Source organism: Aspergillus clavatus, genomic scaffold (assembly GCF_000002715.2).
Source record: "Aspergillus clavatus NRRL 1 1099423829802 genomic scaffold, whole genome shotgun sequence".
Classification (NCBI taxonomy): domain Eukaryota; kingdom Fungi; phylum Ascomycota; class Eurotiomycetes; order Eurotiales; family Aspergillaceae; genus Aspergillus; species Aspergillus clavatus.
The window spans coordinates 806989-818709 of NW_001517097.1; the positions used below are offsets into that span (position 1 = coordinate 806989).

At 54.0% G+C, this 11721-nt stretch overlaps 6 protein-coding genes across 6 annotated transcripts in view, besides 9 other annotated features; 3 read left to right on the forward strand and 3 right to left on the reverse strand.

The window, feature by feature from the left end:
- ACLA_035990 (uncharacterized protein) overlaps positions 1-268 on the reverse strand; it is a gene marked incomplete at both ends in the record, with an annotated part of 491 nt that extends 223 nt beyond the window's left edge. The window contains 2 exons of the mRNA XM_001270821.1: positions 1-19; positions 67-268. The exon at positions 1-19 is cut by the window's left edge and continues 223 nt beyond it. Coding sequence (XP_001270822.1) covers positions 1-19; positions 67-268 — 221 coding nt within the window. The remainder of the gene's footprint in view (positions 20-66) is intronic.
- A 101-nt stretch (positions 269-369) lies between these two features.
- Positions 370-393: a microsatellite.
- Positions 394-708: 315 nt separating this feature from the next.
- ACLA_036000 (putative C6 transcription factor (OTam)) lies at positions 709-2869 on the forward strand (the record flags this gene model as incomplete). The annotated part of the gene is made up of 2 exons (XM_001270822.1): positions 709-848; positions 1018-2869. The coding sequence occupies 2 exons, from the start codon at positions 709-711 to the stop codon at positions 2867-2869; spliced, it is 1992 nt and encodes a 663-aa protein (XP_001270823.1).
- Positions 1018-1100: a microsatellite.
- Positions 2870-3509: 640 nt separating the features above from the next.
- On the reverse strand, positions 3510-4349 carry ACLA_036010 (uncharacterized protein; the record flags this gene model as incomplete). The annotated part of the gene is made up of 1 exon (XM_001270823.1): positions 3510-4349. The coding sequence occupies one exon, from the start codon at positions 4347-4349 to the stop codon at positions 3510-3512; it is 840 nt and encodes a 279-aa protein (XP_001270824.1).
- Positions 4349-4378: a microsatellite.
- A 2-nt stretch (positions 4379-4380) lies between these two features.
- Positions 4381-4419: a microsatellite.
- Positions 4420-4467: 48 nt separating this feature from the next.
- Positions 4468-4488: a microsatellite.
- Positions 4489-4552: 64 nt separating this feature from the next.
- Positions 4553-4583: a microsatellite.
- Positions 4557-4582: a microsatellite.
- Positions 4584-4716: 133 nt separating the features above from the next.
- Positions 4717-4753: a microsatellite.
- A 46-nt stretch (positions 4754-4799) lies between these two features.
- Positions 4800-4830: a microsatellite.
- A 1173-nt stretch (positions 4831-6003) lies between these two features.
- On the forward strand, positions 6004-7404 carry ACLA_036020 (VOC family protein; the record flags this gene model as incomplete). Its single annotated transcript, XM_001270824.1, has 1 exon — positions 6004-7404. The coding sequence occupies one exon, from the start codon at positions 6004-6006 to the stop codon at positions 7402-7404; it is 1401 nt and encodes a 466-aa protein (XP_001270825.1).
- Positions 7405-8797: 1393 nt separating this feature from the next.
- Positions 8798-10693, forward strand: ACLA_036030 (GMC family oxidoreductase; the record flags this gene model as incomplete). The annotated part of the gene is made up of 1 exon (XM_001270825.1): positions 8798-10693. One exon carries the CDS (start codon positions 8798-8800, stop codon positions 10691-10693), a length of 1896 nt encoding a protein of 631 aa, XP_001270826.1.
- A 324-nt stretch (positions 10694-11017) lies between these two features.
- On the reverse strand, positions 11018-11707 carry ACLA_036040 (mitochondrial 54S ribosomal protein bL21m; the record flags this gene model as incomplete). The annotated part of the gene is made up of 1 exon (XM_001270826.1): positions 11018-11707. The coding sequence occupies one exon, from the start codon at positions 11705-11707 to the stop codon at positions 11018-11020; it is 690 nt and encodes a 229-aa protein (XP_001270827.1).
- Between the last annotated feature and the right edge of the window lie 14 nt (positions 11708-11721).

Here is an 11721-nt window from a genome sequence, read left to right on the forward strand (position 1 = left end):
CCTTCTCCTTGGCAGCAAACTGAGCGAGCTCATCAGCCGTGAGGTCGAGGAGAGGCTTGTTCTCACCCGACTTGAGATTGCGGTAGTAGGCACGGATAATGCTGTCTGCGTCATCGACGGCGATGGGCCGAATGTCAGCAAGAGCCTTGATCTTGGCAGTGCACTCCTTATACTGGTTGTCAGTCATCTCAATCTTGAGCTGCTGAGCACGAGACTTGATAGCGTTCCAGCCTGTCAGACGAGAGGCGAAGTGAACATATCTGGTCATGCCGAAATCGGCAGGGTTGATGATCTCGTATGTGCTAGGGTTGTTGAGGATGGCCTTGGCGTGGATACCAGCCTTGTGGGTGAAGGCACAGAAACCAGTGACCCCCCCCCCCCCCCCCCTCCCCCTCAAATCATTGAGTCGTGTGTCTTTGTGTGGAAATCACTCCACAGTGAATGGCTGCTGTTATCACTCTCCAGTCGTCCGCGGCGGCTGGCCCTGTGGCTTCATCCGCGACCCCCTTCCAGCAGCCTCATTCTCCTGATCACCACTCTCTCCTTCGCCCACGCTCGCAACACCAACAGTCGGCTAGCTCGACTCCCACGCCTATCTCCCCCTCTGCCGCCTCCATTGGATCAATATCCCGGTTGCCAGCGCCTAGTCGGGATGGATCAAGTTGTGACGCCTGTCTGCGTAGAAGGAGTCGCTGTGCCATGAACGAAATGGTCAATAAATGCTACTCGTGCGACTTCCACCGCCAGGACTGCACCTTCACTCTCAGTCGACCCAACACCGCGGACCTGCAATCCAAAAAGAGGAAGCTAGAGGATCCCGTTGCGGAGGAGGTGGAATCCGCCAAGAGGTATGAATGGCTGTGATCTTGAATCCCCTATACGTCCTCCCTCGTGGGGACGCTTCCTCTCCCTCTCTTTCCTTGATGCCGATTTCGGACGTCATATTTCGATGTGTGTTCCGTGCCTGTTTGAAAGATAACCACTAATTTCTACTCTTCTTCTTTTTCTCCTTGGCAGACAACAACAAGAACAACACCAACCACAACAACTACAACTACAACTACATCAACCTCAACCTCAACATCAACATCACCAGCAACTACCAACCCTGTCACAACAAGAAGCAGCCCTTTCGCCTGTCTCCAAAACAGATGTCGCCCGCTCGCCAGTAAATGGTCACAACCAATTGATCCCATCCGGGTACTGGTCCCAGTCGGCCCAGTATATTGGCATGACCACTGAATTAGAGCCGGCTCTACTCGAACATCTTCCGCTGGACCAGAACGACGAAGGCATCGTAGCATCCACCCGCGTCCGGAAAATCGGTGACGACGGCACCTTCATGCGCGTCGTCGACCCTTCGTCCCAAGCGGACGCCCCATCATTCACTTCCCTCGATGCCATCGAGAGCCTGGTTGCTCCCTATGGCTCCACCTTGGTGGAGAAGTACTTTGAAAGCATCCACCCCGTGTTTCCCATCCTGATGGAAGATGCCTTCCGCCAATCGTACCGGACCCGACAGGGCCTGTCCCCGCTCCTGTTGTCCGCCGTGTATGTGTTGGCCTTAAAGTTTGTGGACGTCGGCCCTGCCTCACAGTCGGTCCGACGCCCGGATGTCGGCCGGCTCGAGAGCACCGCGCTCAAACTCCTGCTCGAGTCTCTGCCCTATGCGACGATCTCGACCATCCAAGCCGGCCTGCTTCTGATGGAAAAGTCTACGCTGGCGACAGCCGCCTTGAACGCCCAGCTGGTCACCGCGGGGTTCGAGCTGGGACTCCACCAGGACTGCAGCGACTGGAATATGGAGACCTGGGAGAAGGGACTCCGGAAACGTCTGGCATGGGCGCTCTACATGCAGGACAAGTGGTCCGCGCTTGTCCATGGCCGCCCCTCACACATCTTTGCCTTTAACTGGACGGTCAAAGACTTGGTGGAACAGGATTTCACCGACGCCTTCCACACGGATACTACCTCCGACTCGCAGCAGGAGGACTCGCCCGTCGGGCATGGCCCGCTCTACTTCTGCCACATGGTGGCATTGACGACGATTCTGTCGGACATCTTGGACCGCTTCTACACGCTCCAAGCCATCGAGGAGTTCAAAGCGGCTGGCGGCAACCGGACGCGAATGATTCTCGAGCGGGCCAAACCGGCCCAGATCCGGCTGAAGGAATGGTTCGCATCGCTGCCTCCGACTCTGAAGATGGACTCGAGCATCGACCTCTTCGACACTGTTGCCGAAGACACGGCGCGCAACGGGCCGCTGCATCTGTCTTACTTCGCCACCGAGATCACCTTGCACCGCTGCATCATCCGGTCCCTCACGTCGAACACGGCCGACGCCTACCTCTCGCACATCTGCCGCTCGGCCGCCAAGACGCGGCTCATCTCCGCCATGGACTTCATCAACCGGCTGCGCCAGTCCCACCTCCGCTCCTTCTGGCCTGCCGCATCCCGCACCAACTTCTCCCTGATCGGCTCCTTCGGCATCCTCCTGCGCATTACGGCGCCGACCAAGGAGGAGGCCGAGTTCTACCGCCTCCGGCTCTGCGAGTATCGCTGGACGCTGGGGGTCAGCCGCAAGGACGCCGAGTTCCTCGACTTCGCGCTGGAGAGCCTGGACAACGCCACCAATCTCGACCGCCATGTGCCCGCCAAACCGGCCATCGACGAGTTGATGACCAGCGCCGCCAAGCCCATCATCAACACGGCGCGTCTGTCCGCGACGCAGCTTGACGAGTCCATGTTGGAGATGGAGGCCGCGCCGGACAGCGGTCGCGGCGGTACCTCGTCGGTCATTTCCGGGCTGGCCTCACCGGCCACCTCGATCAGCGACGAGAGTATCCAGGATGATATGACGCCTCTCTAACCTCTCTTCCTACTTCGATGCACATATACTTTGCCTTACCTCTACCACTTCCTATATGACGCTTTACGACTCCACTGTCCCCTTTTTGTTCCTATCTTGTTTCTGTTTCTGGGGGGAGTTCCGACGGCTGGAACTTGCACTTGTCCCCGGTTCATATGGACAGGCGAATTGGATATTTCTTTTTTTTTGTGTGTGTTTTTTTATAACGAATGATTCACTGGATGGACGAATTCAATGAATGATCACCCCTTCTCCCCCGCGCTGGGCACCGGACCGATTTGTGTGTTTCCTGTATGCTAGCTTATGACGGACGGAGATAGACCCGGGGCGGCGGCGATTTGCATAGATCACGAATTAATGGTATAGTTACTTGTCATCTGCTGTGTGCTGGAGATCTGCTTTGGGATCGATATGGGGCTTGTGAAAGACGTTGGCTATGTTTTATATATATTTGTTCGATTCCATTCCTTGGGAGTGCCATTTGTAAACTATTGGGTATGTATAACTTTCTTCAATTCGGATAATAGCCCTATGTTTCCCCCTTTCCTCCCAAAAAATACACCCCGAATCAAATCCAAAAAGAAGAATAAAAAAAAAAAAGATATCATAACACATAACGCTACATTTCTCTCAACATCATCTACTTCACCTCGGCATACACCTCCAACGCCTCATGCAACCGCCCAAAAACCCCATCATGCCAACCCGTCAGCTCCGCCCACTCCCCCTCCGGCAGAGTGGCACGCATCATGCGCAACCAGGCGCCGACAATCAAATCCGCATAACTCGCCCTCGCGCCCAACAGAAACGGGCCGGCGGGATCCCTCCGAAACAAGGCCGCCAACCCGCCCAGCGCCTCCCGGAACGAGGCCTTGACGGAGTCCCGCGCCTCGCCCTCGAGCGCAAAGTCCTCCCAGCGCGATGCGCCGGCGCGCCGCACAAACTCGGCCTTGCTGGCCGCGGCCGTCGCGGGGTCGAAGGGGAAGCGGGCCACGGTGAGCTGGACGTGGGCGGTGAAGGCGGCGTCGACGTGCGCGTTGAAGCGGGCGTAGTCGGGGAAGGCGGCGTGGCTGGGGCGCGGGTCGGAGAGCGGGATGAGCAGGCTGAGGTTGTGGGTGAAGTCGAGGGGGTGGGGCTGTGGGGGGAAGAGATCGCCGGCGCCTGCGTCCGGGTAGGTCTGTTGGAGGTAGACGGCGATGTCGAAGGAGTCGCCGACGAGGGCGTCGGTGGCCTGGTCGGAGATGATGGGGAGGGTGAAGAAGTCGGTGCCGTCGGCGAATTGGCGGCAGGCGGGGATGTTGAGGCTGCGGCGGACGTTGGCGACCTCGGGTAAAGGGACCCAGGTGGTGTGGTATGGTCGGTTTTTGAATTTGAGGGCCAGTCGCGTTTTCCACGGGTTGGGTGAGCAACAGGTCTTCTCGATCGGGGGGCGCATGGCGATATCGTAGAAGACGATGGGGGAGGATGAGGGGGAGGTCATTGTTGTTGTTGTGGTTGTTGTTGTGGTTGGCATGGTAGATGGTAGATGGTAGATGGTAGATGGTAGATGGTGAAATTGTCTGTGCCTTTGAAGGGGTGGATGGCTTTGGTTAGTTTAATATCTATCTATCTATCTATCTCCTCCTCCCTGAAGGTGTTGGAGTTGTGAGGCACCTGAATTCTTTATAGTTGTTGATATCATGCAATGAATGAATTAATGAATTAATGAATTAATTACTTAATCAATTCATTCATTATTCAACGAGTCAAGACTCATGAGAGTTATGAATCATGATGACTCATGGTGAGGGAGAGCGCCTCAGGCTCCACTCCATCCCCACCAATCGATTCAAGGCACCAATTGAATTACTGAAGACTGAAGACTGAAGACTGAAGACTGAAGACTCAAGCAAGGCATCGGACGGGCCGTTCTTTAGGTTAACTAGCAACTACTACTAACTACTAACTACTAAGTACTAACTAGTCTGGATAGATCCGAATCAGATGGTTTCCCCCCCACCGGACCAAGTTGGACAATCTTCTCTTCTATCGGAAATTCGGAATAAATACACAGTATTGTGCAGCTGGCAGCAATGTACGGAGTACTAGAGTCGAGAGTGCTTCTTGAAGCCAACATAATATTCAGGTCAACGAGCACAAATCAGACGCAATCTCCTCCACAACATGCTTCTTTTGTAGACCGGGGGGGGTGAATGAATCGAGAGCTGAGATGGGAGAGTGGCTTAGACTGGCGGGGATACCTCAGCGCCACTCGGTTTAAAGTAGGTGATTGACGAGAGAGTCTCTGACACCCTTTTTCATCTAGTTGTAGAGCAAGTCCAATGTACTCATTAATCCACCCTAGCGGCGACAGGGGGTTCTTCCATTCTTCCACGAAGCCCTAACTCGGGAATGGCTAATGGCCGTCCTTAGGATAGGTATCATCTTCTATCCCTTTCCTTGGCTACTATGGACAACGTGCATGATACTCAAGTCAGAGATACAATAGTAGGAATACTCTCAGGGAGCAGTCTTGGGATCTCGATGTTTCGGCTATATCTATGAGGCCATTTCTGCCAAAAAAAAAGGGTAGTTTATCAGAAGAATCAAGTTTCATTCCAGTTGAGATTTGTTGAACCCTAACTTCTCAAAGATAAGGCCACTACTTAGAAATCAGAAGATCTTCCCGGGGTTTTCCCCCTCCAACATCCAGGATCCACGGCATGTGACTGACTCGCTGCACATTGCTCTGCTTTACTACTCCCGGTTACTTCCTTACAGCGTGTCGTTTTCTGTTACCTAAATCCGAGGATAGGCGTTGCTGTGGAAGCCAGCCATTGGGTCCGGGTGATATCCGAGGACGGATAAGCACGGTAACGTCGCAGGCTATGGTGATTCACCGCATGGAAAGCGTCAGACCAAGGCTTTTTGGGCTCTTTGGGAAGCTTATCGGAAGGTAGATGGGTGTGGGTGTATATAAATACGTAGATGGGGTGTCGTTCTTGTTATCTGGTGTGGATGGTGGACCTTCTCCGACCTTGGTTATCTCTCCTTATCTCTGACTAAACTATCGTACTGGGATCACTATATAGTGAGTTGCAGTGATCTCTACGTCGGTGGGTGTGAGCAAGTATATCGTCTACGAATCAGTCACAATGGTCTGGGATCAAGACGCCCTCAGAGCCCGCTTCTGCCATGCGCTCTCGGAAATGTACAAAACTGAGGTGCCGTTGTACGGTGACCTGGTCGATCTGGTCTGGAGAGCCGACGCAGAGGCCATCAAAGCCGGCCAACAGATCGGTGGTGATGCCACCATCAACCCAGACGACGTCCTGCCCGCAAGGAATCGCGTGGAACGGCATGGCGCCATTCGCCTCGGGACCCAGCTGGAGCTAGCCACCATTCGACGCATGTTCGCCGTCATGGGCATGTTCCCCGTGGGCTACTACGATCTCAGCATGGCTGGCTTCCCCATGCACGCTACCGCCTTTCGGCCGAAGAGCCGCGAGGCCCTGGCAAAGCATCCGTTCCGAGTGTTCACGACCGTCTTGCGGATGGAGCTGTTGACGGAGCGGACGCGACAGTTAGCGCAGCGAGCGCTCCGGCAGCGGGACATCTTCACAGATCGATTGAGGGCTCTGATCGCGCAGGCTGAAACTTCCCGCCATCTCAGCTCAGAGGACTGCGTGGAGTTCATTGCCGAGGGACTCGAGACGTTTAGATGGCATTCCGAGGCGACGGTGACGCTGGAAGAGTACCGGGTCTTGAAGGCGGAGCACCCACTGATTGCGGATATTGTCTCCTTCCCTAGCTGTCACATCAACCACCTCACGCCGCGGACGATTAATATTGACCTCGTCCAGAAGATGATGCAGGAGCATGGGATGCCGGCCAAGGAGCGCATCGAGGGTCCCCCACTCCGAGCCCATCCGATTCTCCTGCGGCAGACCAGTTTCAAGGCGTTAGAGGAGACGGTCTACTTTCGCGATGCTCGGAACGAGTACGTCAGGGGGTCGCACACGGCCCGGTTCGGTGAGGTCGAGCAGCGGGGATGTGCCCTGACGCGGAAAGGTCGCCATCTTTACGATCAGATCCTCGCACGGGTCAACCGAGAAGCGACTGCACAGTCTGCGGACTCGGTGCAGTATGAGGAGATCCTGACAAAGCACTTCGGGGAGTTTCCGGACAGTATGGAGCAGCTCAGAGATAGGAAATTGGCGTACTTTTCTTATCAAGTGGCGCCACGCTCGACCACAGGTCTTCATGAGCGAACCGGTGTACCTCTCTCTCAGCTCTTGAAAGAAAACGTGCTCGAGTATGAGCCCATTACCTATGAAGACTTTCTGCCTCTGTCAGCCGGAGGCATCTTCAATTCGAACCTGGGAAACACGACCCTATCAAAACAGCTCATCATGGAGGCTGATGCTGACCTTGATGGATTCCAGCGCATGTTGGGTGCTCCGGTCACCGATGAGTTCTGTTTATACGAGCAGATCCAGCAGCAGAGCTTGGACAGATGCCGGAAACAGTTGGGAATTGAGGTTATTGAGGACTGAACGATGTTTTTCATGCATCTATGTTTTCACTAATAATGTCAAATAATTTTCGATGATTGATGATGGATTTATTCTCTTACTGCCGACGCCCATGAGCGACAAATATATGATGGAGAACTACAGACTCCAGAAGACGGATAACACAGTGCCATTCATCTCAAGTAGCTCAAGTAGCTCAACAGCCTCAGCAACCAACATCGCTGAACACGCCTATTTTCAGGAGATGAGCAAGCATATCATGTGAGCTCGCGTTTCAAGAAAATCATCAAAACATACTCATGGCACAGGTCCATCGTCAAATTTCCACAAGAGATGGAAGCGAATCGATCATCCTTGAATTCTCAGAATGACAACTCTCCCTCTCCTCACTATTTTCTCTCGACGATGTCTTGAGTCCTTGACAGACGATGACAACATCCTCCATCGACAGGACTATCCCCAGAAACGGCGCGAGACCTGGTCGCATCTTCACTCCCACAAAACTGATATCGAAGAACTGGTGTCTTTTCATCTGCAAGCAGATCATTGCCAGGTTGCCGATGAAACTGACTAGTTATCTAGAAGCTACAACGTGTGTTTGATCGAACCGTCAGTCCATATCGGTGCGTAGCAGCTGAAGGCTTGATTCAGGGGAGGGTGAGAGAAGAAGAAGAGTACAAAAATCAACTGAGGAGACGATTTACCCGGAGTGAAGGTGATGAATCGCCTTGACCCTGCCAGCATCTGAGACATCTTGATGGTATGAAGCACGCATGGCTTATTACGCACATAATGCTGGGTTTACTCAACAACAATCGTCTCCTTAGGACATAGACGTGTCCCTAACTTTTATCATCAATTTGAGCATTACCTCAAACTCTAGAAACAAAGACGAAGAGGGACTCAGAAAGTCCGTGGTTGAGTCCCTTACAGGGCTTGATATCAGGCATGTCTCCTACTACCAACATCATCTGCCCATTCTCGGTTCCTGATCAATTAAGCCCTTGAGAAATAATCCACCTACATGGTCGGTCAATAAATACTGCACCTCTCTAACATTCCGACGTGACATTGTATTCAACATGCAGCCCAGCGCTTTCCCGAGTGACCCCTCATTCCTGCCAGACGCCTTCTATCTGAAGCAATGTGTCGCGTTGACACCTCGAATTCTCTCTATGGCACTATTGCCATCATGATTTGGCATTTTGGTGTCACATATCAGCATTCAAGAGCCCATTGGTGGCATCTGTGCAAATGCCTCGTTGCCAATAATGTACTCCTAACATAGCACCACTTGCACACGTTGGTTAGCTCGCATTCTTCACTGGGGGCAGCATACATAGGGACATCAGCTTTAAACTTATTTGAGTGTTGTCAAGGAAAGCAGTCGTTCTTTGATTGCGTCTCATACAATATGCAATTTCCTTTCCTGCTTCTCTCCGGCCTCGTAGGGGCCGCAAATTTGAATCCAAATCCATCTCTCAACCTGCTCGATGATGGACAAAAGGGACCCCTTCTTGGGACCTTTTTTGGCACTCCAGGAGCTAACGCAACATACGACTATGTCATCGTTGGGGGCGGGACCGCAGGCTTGACCATCGCCAGCAGACTGGCTCAAAACGGATCTCTGAGCGTCGCAGTGGTAGAAGCTGGCGGCTTCTATGAAATCGACAATGGGAACAAATCAGTGGTTCCTGGATACGCACCCTTCTACGCTGGAACTGATCCGAATGACTATCAACCGCTGGTAGATTGGGGCTTTGTTACAACCCCCCAACCGGGGCCAGGTGGTCGGGTCATGCACTACCCTCGTGGAAAGACGCTTGGAGGCAGCTCTGCCAGAAACTTCATGGTCTATCATCGGCCCACGGCAGGTAGTCTGCAGAGATGGGCGGATGAGGTGGGAGACGAGAGCTATACGTTCAACAGGATGCTTCCGTACTTTCAGAAATCGTGCCATTACACACCCCCGGACCCAGGTCTATACGTCAACACGACCAACACAGAGGCCGCAAATGCGTTTGACCCGTCTGGAGGCCCTTTAGAGGTTTCCTTCAGTAATGCCGTCGATAGTTTCGGTACGTGGGCTCCAGGGGTTTTCTCTGCCGTGGGCATGGAACAGATCGATGGTCTGAATAGCGGCAAGCTTCTCGGTGCCGCATGGGCAACCTCTACCATCAAGCCAATGAATGCCCACCGTTCCTCGTCCGAGTCAAGTTTTCTCCAGGAGGCGTTCAAAAACGGCGTTGCGCCGACGGTATACATCAATGCCATGGCACAGAGAATCCTATTTGACTCCGACAAGACCGCTACTGGAGTCCAGGTATCAACGGCAGGGTCGTTCGGCACGAATGCAGTCAACTTCACCCTCAACGCTCGGAAGGAGATCATATTGTCTGCAGGGGCCCTGCAGTCACCCCAGCTACTTATGGTCTCTGGCATCGGGGCATGCAAGGAACTCGCCAAATTCGGCATCGATTGCATCAACGACCTCCCCGGCGTTGGTCAGAACTTGCAGGACCACAGCTACTTTGGCACGTCTCATCGTGTGAACGTCCCGACGGCATCTGCGGTGGCCAATAATCAGACCTTGGCCGCCATGGCCGTAGACTTGTATCTCCAGAATGCCACGGGCCCGCTGTCCATCTTCGGCGCAGGATATTACGGCTGGGAGAAACTACCGGAGCCATACCGCTCCCAGCTCTCCAACGATGCTCTCCAGGCCCTATCCGATGTCCCGAGCGACTGGCCAGAGGTGGAATGGCTAACTGTCAACGCGTACTTCGGAGATGGCGCCAACCTGATCACAGGCGATCCGCTCGACGGACACAACTACGCCACCCTCAACACTGCGATCGTTGCACCCTTTTCTCGAGGCACTGTCACGCTGGCAGACGCAAGCATGAACACTCCGCCCGTCATAGACCCGCAGTGGCTGGTTGATTCCACGGATATGGAGGTGGCCATTCAGGCCTTCAAGCGTCAGCGTGAGGTCTGGGATGAATTTGTTAAGATGGGTGTTGCGGATCCGGAAGAGTTCTATCCTGGGAAACAAGTGCAGACAGATGCGCAAATTCGTGAACACCTCAGGCGAACTGTGGGTCCAGTATTCCACGTATCCGGGAGCTGCAAGATGGGACGCAGGGATGATCCTATGGCTGTGCTGGATAGTACCGCTCGTGTATATGGCGTACGCAACCTGCGTGTAGTCGACGCCGGTAGCTTTCCTTTTCTGACGCCGGGACATCCGCAGGCGACGGTCTATGCTCTGGCAGAAAAGATTGCGGACGACATCCTGTCTGTGACATAGATGTTAGGGTGGTTGATCGCGCTCCATATTCATACAACAATGCCAATAATGGCATTTTGCGAAGAAAATACAATTATCAATTTACGTTCCAATTGCGATATAGAATACAATGCACGAATCCATGTGCCGTCAAATCTATCTGTACACACAACATGCCCAATCAGCGGATATAGCACAAAATCACAATGCAAAACCGAGCGTACCCATTTAACACTCCCAGTATCCCTGAAACCAGTGGAATCATATCCCCCCCCATCATTTTCTCCAGCGACATGTCCCGTATTCAACAAGACTTGCTCACCATACAAAAGAAAGGAAGCCAACCTAAGCCTTCACCTCCACTTGATGCTCAGCATCACCCTCGACAACCACCGCACCCTCCTGCAGTAGCTCCTCCGCCGTCTTAACCTTGACATCCATCACCCGCAAAAGAGTATACTTGTGCTTGCTCTTGACCTTCTGCACATGCCGGTTCCTCCGCTTCGTCTTCTCCTTGATACGCAGCGGCTCCGCATCGACCCCCATCACCCGCACCCGGCACTCAAACAGCCTCTCATCAATATACGGCGCCCCCTTAAGCGTGAAGTCACGCGAACCCAGCACCGACGCCCGGTTAAACCGCAGGATATCCCCAGGCTTCACATTCGGCATGAGGAAGGGCAGACGGATGTGGTCGCCCGCGGTGACGAGGAAGGGCCGCGCGTGGAGGTGCGCGGTGATATAGTGCGGTTTCTGCGAGGTGAGGTGCGGCAGCATCTCGAGGAGCGACTTGGTCACCTTGACCGGGGCGGCGAACCGCGGCGCCGCGGGCTGTTTCCGGGCTGGCGGGGATTGTCGTGTAGGCGTCGAGGACTGGGCTCGCGGCTTGGCGCTGAGCGGGCTGTCTGGCGACACTGTCGATGTGCTGGAGGCTGTGGTTGTTGCTTGGTGGAGGCACGCGCGGAACGTGGTGCTGAGGAACGGCTGCTCCGAGGGCAGAGCGAAGGCTCTGGCGAGCGCGGTTCGGGAGAACATGGTGGGTGCTGCTT